This window comes from Herpailurus yagouaroundi, unplaced genomic scaffold (genome assembly GCF_014898765.1).
Source record: "Herpailurus yagouaroundi ecotype Mexico unplaced genomic scaffold, PumYag 530, whole genome shotgun sequence".
NCBI classification, from domain to species: Eukaryota; Metazoa; Chordata; class Mammalia; order Carnivora; family Felidae; genus Herpailurus; species Herpailurus yagouaroundi.
This window is the reverse complement of record NW_024412747.1, coordinates 5,151,543-5,176,849: the sequence shown is the minus strand read 5'-3', so window position 1 is coordinate 5,176,849 and position 25,307 is coordinate 5,151,543. Positions and strand designations below refer to the sequence as shown.

Below are 25,307 nucleotides of genomic sequence, written 5' to 3'. Positions count from 1 at the left end.
TTCTTACCCTGTGTCATTTTTGGCTTGTCTTGTCAGCCTCTCAAAATGTCTCTTTCCTAGCTGTTTTGTGCTCTGTTGGATAAATCGGGCTTTCTCCGTTGGTGAACCACGGACCTCCTTGGAGGTAAGGGTGGGGACCATTACTTTAGTTCATTGAACCTCTTTAGTAATACTTTCCTGACTGGGGGCGCCTGGGGGAGGGCGGTGCTCAGTCACTTCAGTGTCTGACTCTTGATATCGGCTCAGGTCACGAACTCACGGTTGTGGGATCGAGCCCCGCGTCGGACTCTGTGTTGACAGCTCAGAACCTGGAGCCTGCTTCAGATTCTGTGTCTCCCTCTTTCTCTACACCTCGCCTGCTCACACTCTGTCTCCATCTCTCAAAACTAAATAAACATTTTTAAAATTTAAGAAATAAAAACTAAAAATTGTGGCATATATCACTCATACAGAAGAGTGAATAAAACATGCTTGTACCATTTATTTAAAGAATAATTAGAAAGCAAGCACCCAAGTCCAGAAATAAAACTTTGTCGGCCCTTCAGAAGGCCCCTGTTCACCTCTTCCTTTTGCTAATAGTTTTACTACTCGTCTATGTGTGCCAAACATAGCTCAGTTTTGCCAGTTTTTGAACCTTAGGTAAGTGGAGATACACGGTATCTATTCTTTGGTTGACTTGCTTCTCAATACGAGATACATCCTGTTATTGTAAGTGGACTATAAATGCTCCTCTCATTGCTGCATCATGTTTCATAGTATGACTATACCATGCTTTATCCATTCTATTGTTGATATAAGTTTAGGTTGTATATGGTCTCTAGCTTGAACAGACATGTGCATGTAGAAGTCAGTCTGTAGAAGTGCTGAGCCATAGTGAATGTGTATCTTGAGCTTCACTAGACGATGCCACACTGTTGTCCAAAGTGATGGCATCGATTTATATAACCATCTGTGTATGAGGATCCTTCTTGCTTCATTCTTAAACTTGTTACTGTCAGATTCTCTAATTAATCACTCTTTGGTCTGGTTGGTGTCTAACAGCATTGCATTGTGATTTGAAAGTTCAAGTCCGTGGTTACTAACAAGGATATGGGTATTTTATTTTATCGGTCATGTGTATTTCCCCTTGTGTTCTGTGCTTATGTAAGCTTTGGCCTATTTTAAAAACTACATTGTCCCTTTCTTATTGATTTCTAAGTGTTCTTTATATATGCTGGGCACCAATTCTTTGTTTTACAAACTTCTCCCACGCCGTGGTTTTGTCTGTTCTACTTGCTTTACGGTATTGTTTGGTAAACAAAAATTCTTCATTTTAATACAAATTTATTGATCTTTTACTTTATGGCTAAAAATACTTCTTGACCCCTAAGTCATAAAAACATTCTTCCATACAGGCCTATGCATTTTATCTGAAATTCTTGGAGCCAGATGTGTTTTGGAATACAGACTTTTTGGACATTGGAAAGGTACTGTGGAAAACACAATATATATTATTTATGTAACAGTCTCAGCAGGAACTGGGAGAGCACCTATAGTCAATAACCAATATTCAAACATTACTATTTCTGCAGCAAAACATGTAATCACCTAAGTACATAAAGAGCCTATATAGGACTATAAAGAGCCTCATGTCACTAAGTCACATTTTCACCTAATGAGTTCCAAATACTTTGGTGTTTCAGAAATGGGGGATTTTGTAATTAGCACAAAAGTTATGGCAGCCTCATACAGGAAGAATGTAATTATTTCAGAGTTTAGAGGAACTTACTGGTGGAGCTGTGGACCTGGAATTTGTGTGTGAAAATTTTTTACTACTGATTGAAATTATGGTTTAGGCAGATTCATATTTTCCACTCTTGAGTCAGCCAGCTGTGTTTTGCTTGAATTTGTGCATTTATCTAAATTTTATTTGCATTGAATTGTTCATAAGATGTCCTAACTTTTTGGATGTCTATAGTTTTCATTACTAATACCGGTTAACATCCCTTCTTTTATTGTTCAATACTCTCAGATATTTGTCAATTTTATTAGTCTTTTATTGTGTGAATACTACCATCATGGGCAATTCCAAACCACTAACGTGATGTTAGTGACCATGGAGCTGGGGAGAGGTGTGCACAATTTGCTCTCCTGGGTCAGTACCAACTGTCTCTAGCACACTACTTTTGTTTCCCATTTCATTTATTCCTGCTCTTAAAATTATTTGTCCTTTAATTTTTTGTCCTTTTTCTTTCTTTAAATTTTCTCTCCTTTTTCTAACTTCTTGAAAAGGGGTGTTTCGCTAAAAACCTTTTAGCCTTTTTCCTAATATACTTAAGGCTACAAATTTTCCTCTAAGTTCTGTTTTAGCCTCACTCCACAGGCATTGCTGTTGTATTTTATTGTTCAGCTCAAAATATTTTCTAATTACCATTGTGACTCTTTATTTAACTAGGTTTTATATGGACTTGTTACAGTTCTTTAAAAAAAAATTTTTTTTTCATGTTTATTTATTTTTGAGGGAGAGAGAGACAGAGTGCAAGTAGGGGAGGGGCAGAGAGAGAGGGAGACACAGAATCTGAAGAAGGCTCCAACCCCTGAGCTGTCAGCATAGAGTCCGATGCAGGGCTGGAACTCATAAACCGTGAGATCATGACCTGAGCCGAAGTCGGATGCTTAACCGACTGAGCCACCCAGGTGCCCCTGGACTTGTTATAGCTCTTTATTGATTTCTAGCCTAATTGTGTCATGGTCAAGAAACATGTACCAAATGATTTCAATCTTTAAAATTTGATGAGCGTTGCTTTACAGCTAAGTATGTGGTTGATTTGGGAATCATGCCAGGTTTACTTTGGAAAAAATGTACATTCTGATTTTGGTTGTGTTCAGTGTATATTCATTTAGTCAAGTTTATTAATCATGTTATTCAAATTTTCTATATCCTTATTGACTTTTCTTTTACTTGTCTTAAAAATCACTGAGAAAGGCTTATTAAAATAACCTAATAGGACTTTATATTTTTTCTTTGTAATTCAGTCAAGTTTCACTTTTATATATTTATTATTAAGTACAAATAACCTTAAATTTTTTTAAAATTTAAATGTATTTTTTTCAACTCACATGTCATCCAAGACCCGTTCTTTTTTCTTTTCATCCTTTTTATATTTCATCAGTCATACTTAGAAGATATTATCTTTTTTTTTTTATTAAAAAAAATTTTTTTTCCAACATTTTTAAATTTATTTTTGGGACAGAGAGAGACAGAGCATGAACGGGGGAGGGGCAGAGAGAGAGGGAGACACAGAATCGGAAACAGGCTCCAGGCTCCGAGCCATCAGCCCAGAGCCTGACGCGGGGCTCGAACTCACGAACCGCGAGATCATGACCTGGCTGAAGTCGGACGCTTAACCGACTGCGCCACCCAGGTGCCCCAGAAGATATTATCTTTATATAAACTATCTTTGATAGACATAGTGTAAAAGAAATGAGTGGCTGCGGTAAAGCTAAAGCATTCCACTATCATCTGAGTCCATTAACTAGTACAGAAATACTTCCCATATTGTAGAACATATGTTTGGTAGTACTTAGCTTCACATAGCTGCCCTGAAAATCTGCATATATTTAATTTGGAAAATATCAAACACCTGCATCGAATGCAGAACTGTACATTGTTTATGAGTTTTATAAGCACTTCAGAACAGGATTAGATGATGCAGGTGGAATATGTTAAGAGAACCAGACAGCAGATGACTAACTGATCTTTATCCATAAACGTGCTTTTAAAGATTCTGCTCAGAGATATTAACTTGTTTATCTATTAGAAAAAGCATACTTTTGAAATATCTGGAGCAGCTCTTTTCATTCTGTTTAAAATTTTTTTTTTCAACGTTTATTTAATTTTGGGACAGAGAGAGACAGAGCATGAACGGGGGAGGGGCAGAGAGAGAGGGAGACACAGAATCGGAAACAGGCTCCAGGCTCTGAGCCATCAGCCCAGAGCCCGACGCGGGGCTCAGACTCACGGACCGCGAGAACGTGACCTGGCTGAAGTCGGACGCTTAACCGACTGCGCCACCCAGGCGCCCCTTCATTCTGTTTTAAAATACCTTGGCATTTGGGGAGTAAAAAGCCACAAGACTAAATCAATATTACAGATACTGATTTTCTTCATTCTCCTGACCAATTTGTGCTACCTTTCCACAAATTTTATATCCAAGTCCACAGATCCTATCTGTAAACTATAATCAGGCTCACATTTTACCTATCACATCTCAGCCGAACGGCACTTTGCTTTCACATTCTCTTTCACTAGATGTCTCCCAATACCAACTACAAAGACATTTTCTTTGCACAGAAGCAAGCCTCAAGGGTTCAAGGCAAGCTGGTGATGTTGAGAAATGTACCAAGATGAAATCTCAACCAGGGGGCTAGGGGCTCAAAGCCTAGGGTTCGCAGCTTGATGCACTTTTTTTTGCCAAGTCTTCTGGGTCGTGTCCCTTTCCCTCTCTACCCATCTCTCTTCCCCTCTTTCCTCTCCCCCACCTCCCCTCCCCATCTTTCTCTCTCTCTCTCTCCCTCTATCATCTCCATCTCTGTCTCTCTACACATCTCCCTCTAGGAAGCGATGAGTCAGGCTTTTCATCTCTAACGCTTTGTCTAGCTCTTATCCCTCAGGGGCAAATTTCCACCCCAAACTGCCTTCTCCCGCAGGGCTGGCGAGTCAAGCCTTCCAGGCGGCGCTGGAGGAAATATACATAGCCATTGATATTTACGAAAGGAGCACAGTTCCTCACAACTTTTCAAAGCTGTGGGGGGGAGAGACTTTACACACCAATAAGGTTCAGGTCTCTCTAAGCGGTGACAGAGTCACACCCAGCCTCCACCTCCACACCCCCAGGCGCCGCCTCCCACAACCCCGGAGATCCGGAAGGAAGTAGCTGCAATACGAGAGAGCGGAGCCGGAAGTCCCGCCTTCCTCGAACCGTGAACGGGATCCCATAAGGGTCATTCCAAGCTGGAGGGCGGATTCACCGCGTGAGTTGCTTTCTCAGGGTGGGGTGTTCTAACGCCGCTCGAGCCCCAGCGGGCGAGGCGACCCTCCGGCGCCAGGACTCGGCACCGCGCCTTCTTCCCCCAGTTTGTCGGGCTCCATGACCCCTGCCTCCCCCCACACCCCCGTCGGTGCCGAAGGGAACCTGGTTCTGGCCTTGTGAGAGTTCAGCGCGCGGTTGGGTCCGGGCGGGCGAGCGAGCGTGGAACAAGGACGCGGCGGTCCCCGACTCCGCGCTCCTCGGGCTCCTCTTCTGCAGGCCTGGGTAGCACTCCTGGCCCTTGCGGGGTGATTTCGCCCCCCGTGCACTTGTTTGTGCAGAAGTTTGGTTCCATCGGCAACCTTGTAAACTAGGCACTGCTACCCCGTTTCACAGATGGGCAGCAGGTCCTAGAGGATAAATGAGCTCCCCTAAGTGACAGCCCCGTGCCAGAGCCGTACTTGTAACTCGGGCTTCCCGAGACCAGGCTGGCACCCAGCAGTGCATGCGGTTCCATAGAGTAGGAGCTAAGCTTCAAAAGCAGGTGTTCTCATGGGATCGTTAATTTAGAACTGATTGATGTCAGTTGCATCATTAAAAAGAGGAAGTGGGAGGGAACTGCGGCGTTGTCTGTGAATTGACCAGTTCCTCGTTAATGTCACATGTTGTTTCGTTAATGTCACATGTTGTTTCGGCCGACAGCTGGAGCCCACTGGGAATGGCAGCCCCTTCTATGAAAGAAAGGCAGGCTTGCTGGGGAGCCCGGGATGAGTACTGGAAGTGTTTAGATGAGAACACAGAGGACGCTTCTCGGTGCAAGAAGTTAAGAAGCTCTTTTGAATCGAGTTGTCCCCAACAGTGGGTAAGGCACACTCGGATGCGTTTCTCTCCGCTGTTAAAATGCATAGAGCTTACAGGGTGAGTGGTCTATGACGAAATGAAGCCCTGTCCGAGGCGTGTCACATCTAGTTTCTGTGAGCAGCAGAGAGACCTCTGGTAATCCCGGCGTGTTTTGTGCACTTACATCAGGGAGGCATTTGGGAGAGGTTACCTGACACTTTAAAGATCACTGAAAACAAACATATAGACAGTAACCAAAAATTGTGACCCACTACATGGGTAGGTTTCTCCAGGATCTTAAGAAGAGTCTTGAATCTTGGGCAAGGGTCGGCAAATTCATGGGCCTAGAGCTACTGTCGGAAAGAAAGCATTCCCTGTCGCCCACCCCAAATCATAGGGCCATAAACCCAAAATGCTCTGAGAATGGTTTAGAAAATAGAAGAGGATGCCCTTATGATGGCTTCTGCCACCCTCCGCCCCAGATGCCTCCCCGGCAGGCCTTTCCCTGCTCTGTACTGCCTGCCCTTCTGGGAGTGGGTGGAGAGGGGAACTAACATTGAGCTCAGCCAATGGTCCTAAGTGGTGGACACTCCTGTATCCGTCTCCTTTCAGATGGGCGGTTTGCTCTTTGTCCGGAGGAGGCATCTGAAGCTTGGGGTATTGAAATAACTTACTCTATTGGTCCGTCAGTGGCAGAACTGCAGTTCGAAGTCAGGCCCCGCTGGCCCATGGCAGATTTGAACCTGAATTTGTCTGTGCTTTTTCACTCCCATCGTGCTGCTGCAGAGTGTGCTAGGTAGCGTGCGAACAGATCATCCTAGAGAAGAGACGTGCTTTTAGGGTCTTTGCCACATTTTTAGATGAGGAGCGGGAGGCGTGTGGGAGACCAGGCGGAGGGCGGGCCCCCCGGTTCCTACCGGAGGGCAGGGCAGGGAGTGAGGCAGTCCGAGAACCTGCTTTAGATGAGCTCCTGGTCAGATCAGCATCATGCCATGTACCTCATGGGATTCCCATGGAGAGTCGATGTCTAACTTGACACAGAAATAGAAACCTGATAAATGTGGGGCTTTGTGATCAGATTGCATCATGATTTAGGGAAAAAAAAAAAAATGTTATACCTCCCTGGTTTGCCCACCAACCGGATGCACCGTGAACTGCCTGGTTTAACGAGCAGGTGGAGTTTGGGCTGATCAAACCTGATTCCTGGAAGGCCCTGATCCCTTTACTGCCTGTGCTGCCCCCTTCTCACTGGGCCCTCCGGGCCTGTGGTCACAAGGGGTTGCTGAGAACAGGGCAGGACTAGGCCCCCCGCCAGGCGGGTCACAGCTGCGGTGTTGGTAGGTTCCGTTCTCGCCCCACCCCCGCATTTTCTCAGGAGAATTTTGTCACTAGACCGGTCTTTTGACAAGTGTTGCCCTGATTTCCACTCAGATTACGTCTTAATCATGTGGACGTTTGCTGAACAGCCATGTCCCAGACCTCACCTCCGATTTGCTGAATGTCTGGAAATAGAACCCGAGCTTTTCAAACTGGCTGTGGTTCTACAGGTGATTCTGACAGTAACCACCCTTGGGAATCACGGTCTTAGCCCCTGGCAAAGTCGCACTTCAGTCCTATTTTTATCCTTTCTCCATGGAAACCCACTGCTTTCTCTCCAACCCAGGGTTTGCCAGACCCTCTCCTTCCCCTACCTTCAGGGCACCTTCTGTTCTCCGCATCATGAAGGGTTTGGTTTTGGTTTTTGGTTTTTGTTTGTTTTTACTGCCAGCCAGTTGCTTCTTCATTCTGTGTCCCTTCCATTCTGACACTGGCTGAATGTTGCAGCCCGAGGGCCAGCCCTCTCCCCAGGTTCCTGTGTCCCTGTCACGCCTCTTATTTACTGAGGAAGGGCTCTGAGCATCTCAGATGTGTTCCTCCTAGCAGCTGTCACCTAGTTTTGCAGACAGGGACCCCGGGCACATTGAAAGGAAATCACCTGTAAGCGCGGAGCCTGGATTTGAGCCTAGGAGTCTGAGTCCGGACCCCACGCTTTCCCCTTCTCCACACGCTGCCGCTTGTGCTTGCCCCGTGACACCGAGATGCCTGAAAGTAGCCTGCGTGAGCCTCCTGCTGATCTTGAACCCCAGTCCTAAGTTTCCAGTCCGTTGAAACGCAAGAGCCCCTTCTCCCTGGGCGCCTTTAGGGTTCACTGCCCTAGTTCCCCCTGCGTGTGTAGCAGCCACGCCTTTTGGAACGCCTGCCTACGCGTGGTAAGGGCTGTGCCCGCTCTCCCGGGGCAGGCTGGTCTTAGTTGGTGCCCGATCTGCAGCTCCAGCTCCAGAGGCACCTGTCGAGCGGTCTAGTTAGATGTTCACAAGCACCGACCTTGCCCTCTGCGTACACAGGACTGAACTCCTCCCCATCCTGTGCCCAGCAGGCCTCTCCTCCCGTGCCCCTCACCTCGGTGATGGCCACCTGCATCGACACAGGCCCGGAGAGCAGGGCGAGAGCAGGGCGTCAGCCTTCACTGCGGGGCGTGCTGAAGGAGCATCCTCAGGAGGGCGGCGGGACAACACAACGGCCCTGCCGTTTAAGGAAGAGCAAGGAAGGAGTAGCGGAAGTCAGGGTCGGAGAGGCGACCGGAGGCCAGGGGCCGTGGCATTTACTCTGAGTGCTGCGAGAAGCCATTGGAAAGCTTGGAGTTTGGCTGTGAGGTGGCATGAGGAGAGGAGAAGGAGCCAGTGACAAGGTGGCGGGTGGGTTATTGGCGTCTGGGTCTCACAGAGAAAGGGAAGAGCTGGTGGTTGGAGAGCAGGATACTCAGAATTGGGACTGCGGACAAGCTGGATTTACTGGGAAGGCCGAGGCCTACACTTTGGTCCTGGGAGGAAGGTTGGGGGACAAGGTCACGGATGAGGTCAAGGAGCCGGGAGGCCTGGGCCACGGAAGGACTGACCCCGCGGATGCTGGAGCCCCCCCGAGCACTAGGACGGGAGTGTTGGTGGAGAGAACGAGAGTAGCCTGCAAAGCCAACCCCAATGCAGGAGGGCGGTGGGTAGTGCAGCAAAATACTGGAATTGACTTCTGCAGCCTTTGACCGTGGTGGCCACTTTCCTGGTTAAAACGGTCTGATTCTGCAGTGCGGTGCTCTTTCTCAGCCACCTCCCGCCTCACCGGAGCGCTCTGCGCAGGTATCAGCTGTTGCAGTCTTACCCCAGTAGCCAGAGTCTAGAAACGGAAAGATGTTTTCCGGAGCAGTGTGTGAGAAGGCGGGGGGGGGGGGGGTACATGGGCAGGGAGGAGTCAGAAATGCAAGTATCGTTTGGGTCCATCCTGGGTGAGACATTTTTTTTATGAGCTTTATTTTTCATTCAGTCTCGTGAGTACTTGTGTGTTTTACACGGTAGGACCTCAGGCTTAGAAAGGTGAAGTGACTTGTCCAAGATCAGCTGAGGTCAAGTAGGAAAAGGACCTTTGTTACCTAAGAAGCGTGGCAAACAGCTGAAATGCTAGCTGTCACCACAACGAATTACTCTTCGCTCTTGCTTTGTGGCTTTTAATGGCCCTCGTCAGCCTAACTTGTGTAACAGGCCTGTGTAAAGTCTCCTGTCGGTTCAGCAGAGGAAGGAGCAGGGATGAGATCCATCATTCCAGCATCATCCGAGAGACCCGATCCCATTATCAATTTCAGATACTGTCTTTTTCGTATAAACCTTTGATACGTTGTAGAAATTCCAGAGCGTTGGCGTTCGCACTGCTGTCCTGTATCTCATGTAGCGGCTTAGAGGATGCTAGCATTTCGCGTACACGGTCCTTCTCGGTAACTGCTCGTTGGCTTACTAGCTTGGAGAGAGAGAGCGCGTGCGCCGTGTCGAGGATCCTGGACTGTGAACCGAGGAGGGGAAGGCCTGGGAAGAGAGCGGTTCAGGCAGAGGGTGGAGCACACAGAGGCCTGGAAGTACAGTGCGCAAGAAAGAAGCGCATCTAGGAGCTGGAGGGGCTCTGTTGGGCCGGCATTTCCGGGACTGGTGGCACATTCAGGGAGGACAGAGACCAAGCCACGAATGGCCTTGTCTGTCTTGCTGAAGAGTTTGGATGTGGACCTTAAAGCGCAGGGATACCCGGAAAGACCTTCCAGCAAGGGATGGGACCAGCTGTGGGCTGCGGAGAGACCATGCCTGGCAGCAGCACGACAGACGGATCGAGGGTCAAGAACCCAGTTCGGGAGCTGTTGGGACAATCCGAGCTAGAAGGGAGGGCCTGTACTGTAGTGACGAGGAGGGGGTGGGATCGAAGTGTGGGGGTGCGTACGGGCACATCCACTGAAGTGTTAGAGGACAGACGCGTTTGAAGCGGCGGCTGGGACCGAGGTGTTAGGGCGTCTACGTGGAATTGTCGGTTAAGCGGTTGGCAATGTGACAGATGTCACAAAGATCTATTAACTTGCCACAGATGTCCAGACCCTGTCCACTTCTTTCTGTGGGATCTTTAGTAAAGGACACCCGTCCCAGCCACCAGGGGTGAATCTGTAGTCTGACAGATGTATTAACACATAACCGGGGAGGGAGGCCACATATCAGAGGAACTGTGGGCACCTCACCAACTGGAGGAAGGGAGTCCTCCCCAGGCATAGGGGCAGGATGGGATACAGGCAAAACTGAAATGAAACAGGGCTGCATCTAAACAGGTCCTTGTCAGCTCCAGACTGAGAAGGGGACCAAGGGTCCTGTTTTCTTAAAGGTGAACATCGTGTTCAGAAATCCCTTGAGATCCTGCCGCTGGGTTGGAAATGGAGGCTGCTGCTTTGGGTTAGATTGCCTTAGATCCTCCAGGCAAAGGTAAGAGGTTTCACTTTTATTGATAGAACCACTAAGAGCAAATTTCTGATAGTCTCTGGTTGCAGAGGACAAGGTTTCTTGGTGAGGCAGAAAGCAGTAGTCCCTTAGTGGGGTCTGTCAGGACGTTCTGTGGCTACGGTGTCCTGGGGAGAAATGGTCTGTGTCTCTCATTCCAGCTGGAGATAGGTTTACATTCTCAGTCTGATTTTCACTTAGGATATAATTCTTAAATTATTTAGTAGAGCCTAAGGAAAAATTTTATCAAAAGAACTAGTGTTGTTTATTCTGACAGTGAAGACGTGTAGTGTTCTGCCTTTGCCTGGTCTGCAGAGCAGCTCAGATACAGACACGGAGAGTTTTGTGATTGACCTTGATTTTCTGCTGGAATTTTACTGTTTCAGGATATGGGGCTTTAAGATACTTCAAATTCCCTAGGCAAGAGGAGGATGTAAATAAGAGGACGTCTTTGAATGGATGGTAAAATTTCAATAAATTAGTTTATAAGTAAAATTTATAAGTATAATTTTTAACTATGTGTTTCTGGATGAGATCACCTTGCTAAAAATATGGTTGGTGAACTACAAAATTTATTGAAACTACAGTTGATAAGAAAAACTTGTACAATGTCTTTAAATCATGAGTGTTATGACCTATGAACTCTCAGCCTGCATGGCAAGATTCATACATCCAGGCACAGGGGCATTTTTCGAGAAGGTTCATGGGTTCTTTGAAGTCTCAACAGGATCTATAACTCAAGGGGTCAGGGCTCACTGGTTTACATCCTCTTTGGAGACTCATATATCATATGCACAGATTCAAAATGATTCTAGAATGCAAATCACTTATACCACTTACTCAACTAAATCTGTGTTTTTGTTTAAACTGCAAAACTTTCCCTTCACTTTTTTTCTCAACAGATAAAATATTTTGATAAAAGAAGAGACTACTTAAAGTTTAAAGAAAAATTTGAAGCAGGACAATTCCAGCCTTCAAAACCAACTGTGAAGTCCTAGGCTATTCCTGAACTTGTCAGAAGGGTTGAAACGATTCTCTCTGCACCTGCAGCAATGCTCTGCTGACTGTGGCAATGATGGGACTCACCATCAGTACTTGTTCCACACGCAAATGGTCAAGTAACAGATTCCATCATTCACACTATGAAGAGTCGAAATGGTATGAAGTACACTTAGTTTTAATGTAGTCAGAAATCTATATTTTAAGAAAAATTAAAGCCTATTATAAAAACCCATGTACTCTTGTTTGTTTTGGTTGGAGCGTCAGTAGTAGGCAAATACAGGCAGACCTTGGAGATGGCGCACGTTCGGTTCCAGACCACTCGATAAGGCAAAGAGTACAACTAAGCAAGTCAGATGAATGATTGCTCAGGGTACATAAAAGTTACATTTACACTATACTGAATTCTTAAGTGTACAAGAGCATTATGTCTAAAAAAAACAATGCACATACTTTAAAAAAGATGATAACCATCATTTGAGCTTTCAGTGGGCTGTACTTTTTTTTTTTCCCTGCTGATGGAGGGGCTGGTCTTAATGTGGACGGCTGACCAGGGTGGTGGCATTCTCTTAAAAGTAATGAAGTTTGCCCCGGGTTGACTCTTCCTTTTACAAGCGATTTCCCGTAATATCTTAATGCTGTTTGATAGCATCTTGCACACAGTACCGCTTCTTCCACATTGGGTGTCCATCCTCTCAAACCCTGCTGCTGCTTTATCAACTAAGTTTCTGTAATACTCTATTGCTGTTTGTTAGCATTTCAAGAACCTTGACAGCATCTTCATCACGGGTGGATTCCGCCTCACGAAACCACTTTGCTCGTCCGTAAGAAGCACCTGCTCATCTGGTCAAGTTTTTTTTTTTTTTAATTTTTTTTTTCAACGTTTATTTATTTTTGGGACAGAGAGAGAGCATGAACGGGGGAGGGGCAGAGAGAGAGGGAGACACAGAATCGGAAACAGGCTCCAGGCTCTGAGCCATCAGCCCAGAGCCCGACGCGGGGCTCGAACTCACGGACCGCGAGATCGTGACCTGGCTGAAGTCGGACGCTGAACCGACTGCGCCACCCAGGCGCCCCACATCTGGTCAAGTTTTAACATGAGATTGCAGCTGTTCGTTCAGTCCCGTCTTCGGGCTCCGCTTCTGATTTCCGTTCTCTCGCTGTTTCCACATCCGCAGCAACACCCTCCCCTGAAGTCCTGAACCCCTCACAGTCATCCGGGAGGGCTGGAGTCAACTTCTTCTAAACTCCGTTAATGATGTTCACCTCTTCCCATGAGTCATGAATATTCTTCATGGCATCTAGAGTGGTGAGTCCTCTTCCAGGTGTGCTTTGCCCAAATCTGTCAGAGGGGTTCACTATTTCCGGCAGCTCTAGTGTATTTAATAAGATTTGGGAGCTGAAATTTCGTGATCCACGGGCTGCAGAATGGATGCTGTGTTAGCAGGCATGAAAACCACAATCTGGGTGCCTCTCCAGAGCTCATAGGTGACCCGGTGTATTGCCAATTAGTAATATTGTGAAAGGAAACTTTTTGAGTAGGTTTAAAACCTGCAGTAAAACTATGTTGTAGACAGATGTGTTGTCATCCAGGCTCTGTTCCATTTATACAGCACAGGCCTTTATTTTATTATTATTATTATTTTTTTACTTTGATTTTAGAGAGTGGGGGAGAGGGAGAGAGAGAATCCCAAGCAGGCTCCATGCTCAGCACAGAGGCTGATCCCATAACCCTGGGATCATGACCTGCGCTGAAATCAAGAGACGCTCAACCGACTGAGCCACCCAGGCGCCCCAGCACAGGCTTTTAGTTAAAGGCACTGCGTTTAGTTAAAGCTGCGTTAGCCCCTAACAAGACAAGCAGCCTGTGCTTTGAAGCCAGGCACTGATTTCTGCTCCCTAGCTAGAGAAATCGTAGATGGCCTCTTCTTCCAATAGAAGGCAGTTCTGCCTACACTGACAATCTGTCGTTGAGTGTAGCCGCCTTCACTGATGATCTTGGTAGGTCTGGATAACTTGCTACCTCACTTTATACTTTGAGGTTATAGAGACGGCTTCTCTCCTTCAACCGCATGAACCAGCCTCTGTGCGCTTCAAACTTTGCAGCTTCCTCACCTCTCTTGGCCTTCATAATACTGAAGAATTAGGACCTTGTTCTGCATTCGGCTTCAGTTTTAGGGAACGTCGTAGCTGGTTTGATATTCCCTGCACACCGCTCAGATTTCCTCCGTATCAGCGGTAAGGCTGTTTTGCTTTCTTACTATCCATGTGTTCACTGGAGCAGCACTTTTTAACTTCCTTCAAGGGTTCCTCTTTGCATTCACAACTTGGCTGTTTGGCAAAAGAGACCCAGCTTTTGGCCTGTCTTGGCTTTGGACATGTCTTCCTCACCAGGCCCAATCATTTCTGATTTAAGGTGAGATGTAGGATTCTTCCTTTCACTGGGAGACACTGTAGGGTTATTAACTGGCCTAATTTCAGTGTTGTTCATTCGTTCTTAATTGCCAGTCAGTGGAACAGTCAGAACACACACAGCTTTAAGTTTGCCACCTTCTATGGACACCCTCATGGTGCCCCAGAACAATTACAATAGTAACGCCCAAGATCACGGATCACCGTAACAAATATAATAATGGAAACGTTTGAAATACTATGAGAATTACTAAAATGTGACACAGAGACATGGAATCAACGGTGTTGGCAACATGACATCAATAGACTTGCTCAACAGAGTTGCCATAAACCTCCGATGTCTAAAAAAAATGCAGTACCCGAAAAGTGCAATAGAACGAAGTATACCTCTATAGTTAAGATAGTGAAGAAAGTCGGCTGGCGTGTGTCCTGGGAATTAGCATTTTAATATAGGCACAAAAAAAATGAAGACTGGAAGAAAAAAGTCGAACTTAAAACATAGAGGTAAAATAACAAAGACCATCTATAAAAAAACCCCTACAGCTAATATCATACTTAATGTAGGAAGATAATACATGCTTCTTCCCTAAAATCAGCCGTAGGGTAAGGATGTCCCTTCTCATGTCTGTTCAACATTGTGCTGGATTCCTAGCTGCTTCAAAGACAAAAAAGAGAGACCATACAAATTGGGAAGGAAGAAATGAAACCGGCTCTACGAACGTAAGACACAACTGACAAATGTGGTAAGTTCACCGTCTTCTGTGGGCATGCTTAACTGCTCCCCAAGACAATTTCAATAGTGATGTCGAAGATCACGGAGTGCAGATCACCGTAATAAATATTATAATGAGAAAGTCTGAAATATTACAAGAATTACGAAAATGTGACAGACACAAAGTGAACCAGTGCATTGGAAATACGATGCCTAAAGTCTTGCTGAACACAAACTTCAGTTTGTGGCAATGATGGTGTCTCTGTAGAAAGTCTCAAAGCACTGACCAAAAAGCTCCTAGAACCGAGCGAATCTTAGACGGCAAGAAACAAGGTTAGACGGCAAGAAACAAGGTCAGTATACGCAAGAAAATCCTATTCCTGTAGACCAACAATGAATAATTGGAAGTTAAAATAAAAAACATACCATTTATAGTAGCACTAAAAACATTAAAATACTTGACATAAATCTGCGTGTAGGACTGTATCTGAGAACTACAAAGCCCAAAATATTTGAAGTCAGAGAAGATCTAATTAGATATACTGTAGTCAAGATTTAGAAAACTCGTCTTAATTTTGTCAATACTCTTAAATCCTCCCAATTTGTTCAACACAACCCTAATCAAAATCCCAAGCTTTTTTGTGTAATTATTGACAAAAGCTGATACTAAAATTCGCATGGAAAGGCAAAGGACCTAAGATAGCCAAAGTAATTTTGAGAAGAACAAAAAGTTGGATGATTCATGTTACGTGATTTCAAGGCTTATTATAAAGGTACGGTTATCAAAACTGGTATTGGCAAAGGACTCCCACTGAGCTCAGTGGAACAGAAGAGTCCAGAAATACACCCACACAAATAAAGTGAACCGAACTTGAGCAAAGGTGCAAGGCAGTTCAGTGGAGAAATAAGAATTGCAACATGTGGTGCTGGAGAAAGTGTCCTCCCACACACAACAAAGCAAACCTTGACACCACACATCTTACTAAAAACAAACTCAAAATGGATCATAGACCTAAATGTAAGATACAAAGCTACAGAATCCCTAGAAGAAAATACAGAGGAATTCTGCATTTTCATTTTTATGTAATGACATCACAAGCACAATCTGGAAAAGGACAAAAGTTCTGTAAAAGCTGAAACTGTTTGAAAACTAAAAATGCTGTGTGAAAGATACAATTCAGAAAACGAAAAGATAAAATTACAGACTGGGGAAAAAAATATCTACAAATCACACAAAAAATTTGTATACAGAATAAAGAAGTTTTCCAACTCTTGACAAAACTAAATCACCCACCCAAGCTTTAAAAAATGGGCAGATTACGTGAATATTGTTGCATATCTACTCATAGGGTTGAATAGAACATTAGGAAAAGAAGCTCCATGTTAGTAGAGTAATGCAAATTAAAATGAGGATGATCTCTCACACCTATTAGAATGGCTTAAAATTAAAAAGCTGATGGTACCAAGTGCAGATGACACGACCGAACAGAAACTCGTAGTCACTGCTGAGGGGAATGCAAAACAATAAAACCCCTCTGGAAAAGTTTGGAATTTCTTATAAAGTTAAGCATCTGCTTACCTTATGAGCCACCAAGCACACTCCTAGGCAGTTCACCAAAGGAACTGAAAACAAAACCTATGTTTATAGCAGCTTCACTTATAATTGCCCCAAACTGGAAACAACCCAGATTCCTACAACAGAGGAGCAGAAAAACAGGTATACCACTCAGCCATAAGAAGGACTGAACTTCTGAATCTCACAGCAACAGGCACGAACCTCCCATGCATTTTTCTGTGGGTAAAAAGCCAGACCCCAAAGGCTATGTGTTATATGCTTCCATTTACAGGATTCTGGGAAAGGTTAAAATTAGCACAGAAAACAGATGAGTGGTTGGGAATGGGGAAAAGGGTCTTCTCTGGCCCTGTCGTGGGGGATTCGTGAATATACACTCGTCAAAGCCCAAAGAACTGTGCACGCTAAAAAGTGACTCTGTATGCACATTAAAATCAGCCAGGATTTTGGAGGGATTCCGGTTTGGAAGGTAGATAATGACAAATGAGTCTACTCGTATTAGAAGCGTATGCCATATACTCCCTGGAAGGGATGGCTAAGAGAGGAGCTGACCCATGTGACTTTGAAAAATGGTGATCTGACTGGATCCTGTAAGGCTCAAGACAAAAAGAACTCACAGAAATTGTGACATTTCACAGGTTCCGGGTTAGCAACTCTCAAAGTACAATAATGAGAAGCATGTGCAAGTCAGAAAAAGCAGTTAAAAATAAGCTGTGTCAGAATTAACCTTGTAGAGCTGGACTGGTGTCCGAGAGCTCTAAGAATCCATGCTTACGTTCAGACGTAGATGTTGTATTTCTGTGCACATGCGTGGCAGACGCCTAGATTCCTTAGCTCCAGCCGCCAACAGGGTCTGCAGGGATACTCGGGCAGCCACGGGCACATCTGGAACCAGTGGTCCTTGGAGAAATGTCTGATTCTAGAACGAGGGTGGAGAAAATAAAAGAGCCTGGAGCACTGTGTACTGCCAGAGAGTAAGGAAGGTTTAAGAAAAAAGAATGGAAGAATGGGAACAGGTCAAAAGGACAGGAGCCAGCCATCCATGCTGATCTAAACAAATGACTGAATAAGAAGGGACTAGTCTTCCTTCTAGCAGAATCCCAGGTCATGGATGCAGAAGAAATGAGGGAGACGGACTCTCACCGTGAGAACACGGCAGGCAGTACCCACTGACAAGTACTAAAATGAGTGGGCAACACACTCAGGAGCCACCTATCAGCATAGCCTCCCAAGTATCTCTCCCACAGTATTAATTACCATGGTCGTTTTAATAGGTGCCCCCAGCAGAGGTTGAAGCTTATCTTCTACCCTTGAGCGTAGGCTAGGCTTAGTGACCCCCGCTTCTAACAAAGAGACCACGGGAAGCAAAAAACAGCAACTTCACTGAGCAGAACACGGCAAACGTTGCCTTCAACAAATGGCCAGGGTGACGGTCATGCTGCGATGTGAGGACAAGGGCACGTCATCCCTGCAGTGTCCTTCCTGAAACCCCAGACGCCTCAGTCCGACCATGAGAAGACGCTAGACAAACCCAAATTATGAGACATTTACAAAATACCTGGCCAGTACTCCTCAAAAGTGTCAAGGTCAGGAAAGACAAGGAAAGATGGAGACCCGTCACAGATCACAAGACACTAAGGAGACTTGAAACCCTAAAGTGATGTAGCGTCCTGGAGTGGCTCCTGGGACAAAAAGAGATGTCAGTGGGCAAATAAGAAATCTGAATATAGGTCCGATTTGTAGTCTGCAGTTAGTGAACGGCACCGTTACCAAAGTTAATTTCTTAGTTTGGATAAATGTCCCCAGTTGGAGAAGATGCTACTACAGGCATCTGGGCGAAGGGCATACGGAAACTGTGTACTTTCTTTGCAACTTTTCTGCAAAACAAAAATTATTTTAATAAACCTACAGAAGGAAACATATACACTGGTAACAGATTCTGAAATTTAGCTATTATTAAAAAGGACCCAGACATGACTGAAGTTCCTTGCTGGATGGTGATAAGTGGTCACCATTAAATACTGAGGTAATTGCAGGATCAAACAAAAGCCCCCTCAGAACGAGAGAGAGAGAAAATCAGCCTTCTTGGGCTCCATTCTCACTCTTGGTGATGATGTGCAAGAAAAATTCACGGTCTTTGGTCTTTGGGTGGAGAGAGTGGGGAGGGGCAGAGAGAGAGGAAGGAGGGTGGGGCGGAGAAAGAGAATCCTAAGCAGGCTCCGTGCTGCCAGTGCAGAGCCCAATGCAGGGCCTCAAACTCAAGAACCGTGAGATCATGACCTGAGCTGAAATCAAGAGTCACATGCTTAACCAACTGAGCCACCCAGGCGCCCCAGAATATAGTCTGTTTCTGTGAACTCTGTGACCAGAAGTAGTATATGAAAAATTTCCCAGAACTTCCTATGAATGATAATGGCCTATTATCTGAGTATTACGCATTCAGGAGGGGAGCTGGCTCAACATCCTGCTGAGCAGGTTCCCTCCCTGGGAATAAGGCGACAAAAAAAGCAGCCAACAGGACCTTCTCCCGTGCAGGACTTGGCCTCCACCCCACCGTGTTTCCCGAGGACGTTCGGGGGTGGTGTTCACAGGTAAGAGCCGCTGTCATTCTGCCTTAGTCCCATCACTGTCCACATTTCTGACAATGCTAGCCCCTAGGAAAGAAAGAAATCTTAAGACACGTTGTTTTATTTCCACAATTGCTTAAAATATTTTATTAAAGACAATGCAATTTAGCTAAAAATATTTATTAAAGGGGACGATATATAGTAATGTATTTAAGGCACATGAAGAAGTTTTGGCATTAAGTTGCAAGAAAAGGAATACAAATTATCTCAGTAAATTTCAGACTATTACATTAGCACACGTAGTTTTTCAAAAACGTTTCAAGAGCACCAGTAATCCATCCCCGATAAGGCACAAGCTTCATGACTCGGTGTCCCCATGCTTGAGCAGCTGCTGTCTGGTATACTCCCAAATCAGCAGCGCCCCACTCACGTGGACGTTGAGTGAGCGGATAATACCCTGCTGAGGGATTTCCACGCAAACATCCAGCTGCTGGATCAGGTTTGCTGGAATTCCTTCACGCTCATTTCTGATGAAGAAAAATGAGAGAAGAAAGGTTAGTTTTTGTGTAAGACACTAATTTTTTCTTAGCTGTCATGAACGTTAGCGCAGAGCCAGATTAACAAAACGAAGTCTGTGGCCCCGGGAAACAACATGGAGATTTAAGGGTTGATCTCTGTTCACCTGACCATCCCGAACAGGTGACAGAAAACAAAAACCAGGGGTCTTTCCATAAGCGGGACACGTGAGAAGTCCTGATGTGGGTATAACATCAGGAGTCTTGGTGAATCCTAAGATTTCCGAAGCATTTTCCAGACCGACTGCAACGCATCTTCTTACCCCAACAAGAGCAGAGACCGCTCAGGAAAGCTGTACTGGGTTAGGTCTACACTTCTGGCGGTTTGTTCCACACCGATGACGGTGTAACCTTCCGCTTTCTTCTGTTGCAGAAAATCGATTAGCTGAGGTGGTCTTACCTTAAAGTGAGTTTTAAAACAGAGTAGTAAATTATTCATTTATAGCCTTGTCTGGAGTAAAATCAATTTCATGCAAGTTATTTTGAAACTCTTAAGTCTTTTTACAAGGAAAAGGAATTATGCACCATAAAAAAGAATTCTCCCCAGCATCATATATATTTATAAAAGTATTCCTAAGAGTGAGTTGCAACTCACAGGACATATGTTACTGAAAAGAATTCTATGTTATTGAGGATCTCTAAAAATACCACAATGTGAAAGATAATTTGGACTAGGAGAACAGAGGGGGCTGTATTTTAATTTAAGTTTATTTTAGGCTGTTGAAGGCTGGACAACTGTAAAATACTCCAAAAGGACGGACACCTGAAGACAGAGGGCAATGAAAGACTTTAGTGAAGAAACATTTTAATAATAAGTTACTTTCTACCCACCTCCACTAAAGGAAGCCACTGCTCGGCCGAAACACTCAGGCACTGAAACTGCTTGTCTCGGGTGCACTGCAGGCTGCCTACTGTGAGCGCCGAGGCCCCGAACACCTCGCAGGTGCGGCACAGTCCTGCAGAATGGGCCGCATTACTGTTTCGCACGGTGCCGCGCTCACTGTGGCCCACGTATCCCTCCAAAGCTCCCAAGGACGGTTAAATGTGGAAAAGACAGGCAAAGTGGCATGGGACTGACTGTAGGTTTTCAGGATCCAGAGATTTTAAGCAACCCCCCTGGAAAACTAATTTTACCTCCTAAATTAGTTGGCTTATCGATGAGTGAGGCCACTACAATCAGTCTGCTAATCGACTTTCCAAGTTTGGCAACACGATCCTGAAACACAAGCTCCAGATCTAAATCTGGAACGTTATTTTTCCACGGGATAATCTTCTTCTGAACATCAGTCCACTCTGACTGGTCATCTGCTTCACCTGAGTTAGAACCTGGGAGGGAAAAAGAAAATAATCCCGTATCTAAAAATCTATTTATTTAAATACACACTTTTTTTTAAGAGTTTAAAATGATAGTTTAGGATGAGATTCATTAACTAAACAACTTTACTTGGATTGGGACACAACTGCCATTTTCAATAGTAATTTTAAATGTTCCAATTCAACTCTAACAACCAATACTACATTTCATGAAAATTTAAGATGCACTGTTGTTTACGTTTTTAGCATATGCAAACTTAGGAAGCATATTAGTATCCACAGGGTCTCATAGTTTGGGAAGATTTTCACATTTTTTCTTAGAGGTCCATAAAATAATGGTGTATCTTAAAAACAACAGAGTATTAGTATGGAATTTTCTGTAGAAATAGTGTATTCCTGAAAACAAATAGACAGTCTTTATCTTAAATTATTGGACAAGTACTTGGGCGAACTTTTCTAAAACAAAGGATATTCTCCGAAGCGATGCACCGAGTACGCAGAATGTTGTTGACCTTTCTCATGCAGTGTTGTGAGCTGTAGTGCAGGACTGAGACTATCCTTCCAGGCTCTTCCTCAACTGCTCCACTCAAAAGTGTTCACTGAACCATCAAGGAGCACTTAGCTCACGGGGATGGAAGAGACACACAAATACTAGAACACGGTATGACAGTGAGGGTAGGTAATGTCTGCTGGGGGAGGAAGGGAGGCGCAGAGACCCAGGAAGACTCAAGGGAAGTAAGAGTTTGCAGAGAGGGGGAAGGGCAGCACTGACTGTGGGGACGGCGTGTGCATGGGCACAGGATGTGGAACGAAGACGACGGGCAGTGGCAGGACTTTGGTATAAGCTCACAGCCTGCCAGGATGGAACGAGGTGGCTCAGACCATGCGAAGAGCATGAAAAGCATGTAGACAATGATAAAGAATTTACAGGTAGGAGCCATTAGAGGCTGTTAAGAAGGGGGAGAACAGTACTGGTTTTGTGTTTTAGGAGAAACCCCTCATAAAAGTGAGGTGGAAGGTCAGCTGGAGCCTTTGTACAAGTCCAGGCAAAGACAGAGACAGTCTAAATTAAGGCAAGAGCAGAAGCAGCCCGATCTGGGAGGCAGAATTCCCACGATTCAGTAACAGATCAATGTGGCTGGCACGAGGGAAAAGAATGACCTCTGTGATGATCCAGTGACACCCGTAATAGAAAGCGTTTATAGAGGAGGCAAGTTTGGGCAGAGAGGGAAATCCAATTTGTGTATGCTGAGTTTAAAGAGTTTATGGTGTATCTGGGTGTAAATGTCCAGCAGGCTCAGGAAAGAGGCCACAGAGAGATACAGATTAGAAGTTATGCTAACTGGCAGTGGTTCTGCATTGTGGAAATTAATAAAAATGTTCAGGGAGAGCATGCAGAATAAGGAGACCAGGCCCATGAAAACATTCAGGGGATACGAACACCTAGTCCTGCCATAAATACCGCACTGTGATACCCTTCTCCTTACCACACACCAAACAAAACAGATACAGACCTCCTCAGCTTTTTTCCAAACAACACCTGATTTCTCAGCTCCGCTCTGTGGCCCAGCTCAAACCAGCTGCCCGCGTGCGTCGTCCTTGTCTCTCCTCTGTCTCTGCTCAGCCTGCCCTGGCGGGGCCGTCCCCACTACACTGATGAACTAGCTTTTGTTGCCATCTTTTGCCCCCAAATCTCCCTGACTGATGTCCTGCTTTGGGAAAGCCCTTCCTCCAGATCTCTGCTCGACCTGCTCTCCCTTCACATGGGTCTCTGCTCATTGTCAACTCCGGAGAAACGTCTCCTCGATCCTCTGTCACTATCTCTATCTGCTCTGCTCTCATGGTACTGTTTTCATAGGAACGTAAGCTCCTCGAGGGCAGGGACTTGGTCTATGTCTAGCACACAGGAGGCAATCGCTAAATCTCTGTTGAAGGAATAAATAAACTTAAGGTGGTAGGTCGAAAAATGTATTCACGAACCATCTAGAGTGTTTGATAAAAAAAATTCTCCAGACATAGTGACTTAAAATCTAAGGGTGGCCCCCCAGTATCTGTACTTTAACAGGCTATCCAAGGGATTCTTGAAAACATTAGCATTTTAGAGAAGTACAGACCTAAGGGACAAAGAGGGGAGCTCCTGAAGGGGCTCAGAAGAGTCAGACTGAGGAGGAAAATCATAGCAAGACGCTAGCAAATACATGCCCCATAAAGGGCAGTCCTGGGGCGCCTGGGTGGCGCAGTCGGTTAAGCGCCCGACTTCAGCCAGGTCACGATCTCACGGTCCGTGAGTTCGAGCCCCGCGTCGGGCTCTGGGCTGATGGCTCGGAGCCTGGAGCCTGTTTCCGATTCTGTGTCTCCCTCTCTCTCTGCCCCTCCCCCGTTCATGCTCTGTCTCTCTCTGTCCCAAAAATAAATAAACGTTGAAAAAAAAAATTAAAAAAAAAAAAATAAAGGGCAGTCCTTAGACTTTGTGAAGGAGGCGAAACGACCACTTCTGATTTTCTGAAAGAAGCTTCGGTGGTCGTGGGTCAGGGAGGGCCCGAGCAAGCAGCGGCACTGCGACAAGCGTGGGGACTGCGGCCCATGGCTACAGTCACTCAGATCAGCTGTGGTGTAAGAAGAGGTGGCATTGGTCCTTGGATGGGAGGAAGAGGAGGAGATGAGCAATGAAGGAAATGAGAAAAAGGCCCCAGGGAAGCAGTAAGTGTAACAGAAAGTTGGGGAGACAGGAGGAAGAAGTCCGAACAAACGGGTGAGGTCCCACCAGTCCCCACAAGGGACTAGAATCAAGGGCTCTGCTTTACTCCTAAATGGGCCAAGAAGTGAGATTTCATACTTTGGCCCTTTCTAAACTCTATACTTTTACAGGAATCAGGCTCTCTTGGCTTTTTAGAGCAAAGCTAACACATTAACATTGCTAGTTAGTTATACCACGTTTTTTCAGTCTTTTCTCTAAGCCGTCAAGCAGAGTTCACTTCAGTGAAAAGTGGTCTTATCAACTATGTGCTCTCAGTAACTGAACTGAGTAAGCTGAACCAAGTCAACAAGGGGAGGGAAAAATAAAATTTTTTTTTTTACCTATGTCCTGCTGAGCCCAGTCACCTGGTTTCCGTTTACAAAGTTGAGTTGGAGAAAGATACCACTGAAATCCTGAGTCTAAAGGAATGTCCGTGAATCTGGTAAATTTACCAATGGCAATCCATTCGTCTTCAACAAGGCCTGAGAGGCGTGGAAGGATGTAAAATATGGTCTGAAAAGAGAATTGTAAAATCTCAAATTTTTTTCCTTCAAAAATAACAAAGAAACACACGGTAACATGTCTAAAATACAACTTTTACTTACTCTTACTGATGTATTCTCCCAAACTACCACAATGATCATATTATGTACTTTTATGTACATTTTATCTTGTAGCAACTCTCTCGACATATTTCTCATCTACTCTAAAGAATCAGGGGATTCATTTAGGAAAGCCTTGAGGGCAGGCACATCTTCCACCCTGGTACTTCTGTGTAATAAACCACTCTGTGCTTGATAAAAGCAAAAAGGGTTCAGTAGGATTGAGCAATATTCATGGTGGCAACATTTAGATAAGTGCTTATTGATAACCGAACACCTCCATAAGCGGTCAAAGTCAAGCTCTTTTGATGCCAAATCTTTACTCTTGTTACCATGAGACAAATTTGGAATCTAAACTTTGCATTGGCCGTAGGTTAGCTGTGACGTTAGGCAAACCACTTAGGCTTTCTTGGCTTCAACTTCCTCATTTGTAAAATGAGGATAAAATCAGGTTCAAATGGCACATCGAGGTGTCTGTAAACTGCACGTTATGACACCACTGAACATGGTAATTATTTAGTCATTACATAAACTATCCCCCTTTCCTTTCTTTACCTACAAAAAGAAACAGAACCAGAGAATCATCAAAGGAGAAAAGGCACATACAAAACAGAAGCACAAGTAACAGGCAATGTAAAAATGAAATGATGAACACCTGACAACGCGAAGCCTTCATGCTGGCCCTACTTGTACAAATTTAAACTGGTGTGAGGACCGCCCCACAGTGTCCACGGAGTAGAAACCAAGTACAGTCCAAATGCAGAAAGAGGCGGAATTTGTGAGCCGCTGTGTTATTTACACATACAAGTACAGCTCCTATCGTTCACAGGGAACAGAATACACAGAAAGGAGGCGGTGAGGAGTCGGACAGGGAGGAAGGAAAGAGGGAAGAGGGACTTACTCCTGCTGCAGAACTGAATACAGAGTGCTGACTTAACACTAGAGAGCTAGTAAGAGTCCTTCAGAAAGATGTCAAACAAAGCATTCTGGGCACTAAAGAACACAGAACAGAGCATGTTAAAATAATTGAAAAATCCTACATTTTTTGCGACGAAGCAACAGAAGCGCACATTAATATTCTGGAGCAAATATCTCACAATATAAAGATTAATATTTTTTTAAAGGCCAGCTTATT

The 25,307-nt window shown here is 45.0% G+C and overlaps 2 protein-coding genes and 1 long non-coding RNA gene across 6 annotated transcripts in view; 1 reads left to right on the top strand and 2 right to left on the bottom strand.

Moving 5' to 3' along the window:
• The first annotated feature begins 4,904 nt into the window (after positions 1 to 4,904).
• COA6 (cytochrome c oxidase assembly factor 6) lies at positions 4,905 to 11,915 on the top strand. Of its 3 annotated transcripts, none has more exons than XM_040464932.1 (3): positions 4,905 to 5,013; positions 5,712 to 5,871; positions 11,584 to 11,915. In XM_040464932.1, exons 2-3 carry the CDS (start codon positions 5,728 to 5,730, stop codon positions 11,677 to 11,679), a joined length of 240 nt encoding a protein of 79 aa, XP_040320866.1. In that variant the 5' UTR covers positions 4,905 to 5,013; positions 5,712 to 5,727; the 3' UTR covers positions 11,680 to 11,915. The 3 variants fall into 3 exon arrangements, with proteins under 3 accessions (XP_040320866.1, XP_040320864.1, XP_040320865.1); XM_040464930.1 differs by lacking the exon at positions 4,905 to 5,013 and adding an exon at positions 5,079 to 5,188; XM_040464931.1 differs by lacking the exon at positions 4,905 to 5,013 and adding an exon at positions 5,079 to 5,188 and having other exon boundaries at positions 5,712 to 5,927; positions 11,584 to 11,684.
• On the bottom strand, positions 5,054 to 10,923 carry LOC121023193 (uncharacterized). Of its 2 annotated transcripts, none has more exons than XR_005787284.1 (5): positions 8,289 to 10,923; positions 6,767 to 6,876; positions 6,524 to 6,666; positions 5,710 to 6,078; positions 5,054 to 5,185 (listed from the first exon to the last, which is right to left on the bottom strand). It is a non-coding gene; the product is annotated as an uncharacterized LOC121023193 (long non-coding RNA). The 2 variants fall into 2 exon arrangements; XR_005787283.1 differs by lacking the exon at positions 8,289 to 10,923 and adding an exon at positions 7,825 to 7,929.
• A 7,147-nt stretch (positions 11,916 to 19,062) lies between the features above and the next one.
• TARBP1 (tRNA guanosine 2 -O-methyltransferase TARBP1) overlaps positions 19,063 to 25,307 on the bottom strand; it is a 96,268-nt gene continuing 90,023 nt past the window's right edge. Inside the window, exons 27-31 of the mRNA XM_040464911.1 lie at positions 23,912 to 24,083; positions 20,654 to 20,845; positions 20,351 to 20,475; positions 19,783 to 19,919; positions 19,063 to 19,471 (exon numbers count right to left, since the gene is read on the bottom strand). Of these exons, the coding sequence (XP_040320845.1) occupies positions 19,303 to 19,471; positions 19,783 to 19,919; positions 20,351 to 20,475; positions 20,654 to 20,845; positions 23,912 to 24,083 (795 nt within the window). The 3' untranslated portion in view covers positions 19,063 to 19,302. The remainder of the gene's footprint in view (positions 19,472 to 19,782; positions 19,920 to 20,350; positions 20,476 to 20,653; positions 20,846 to 23,911; positions 24,084 to 25,307) is intronic.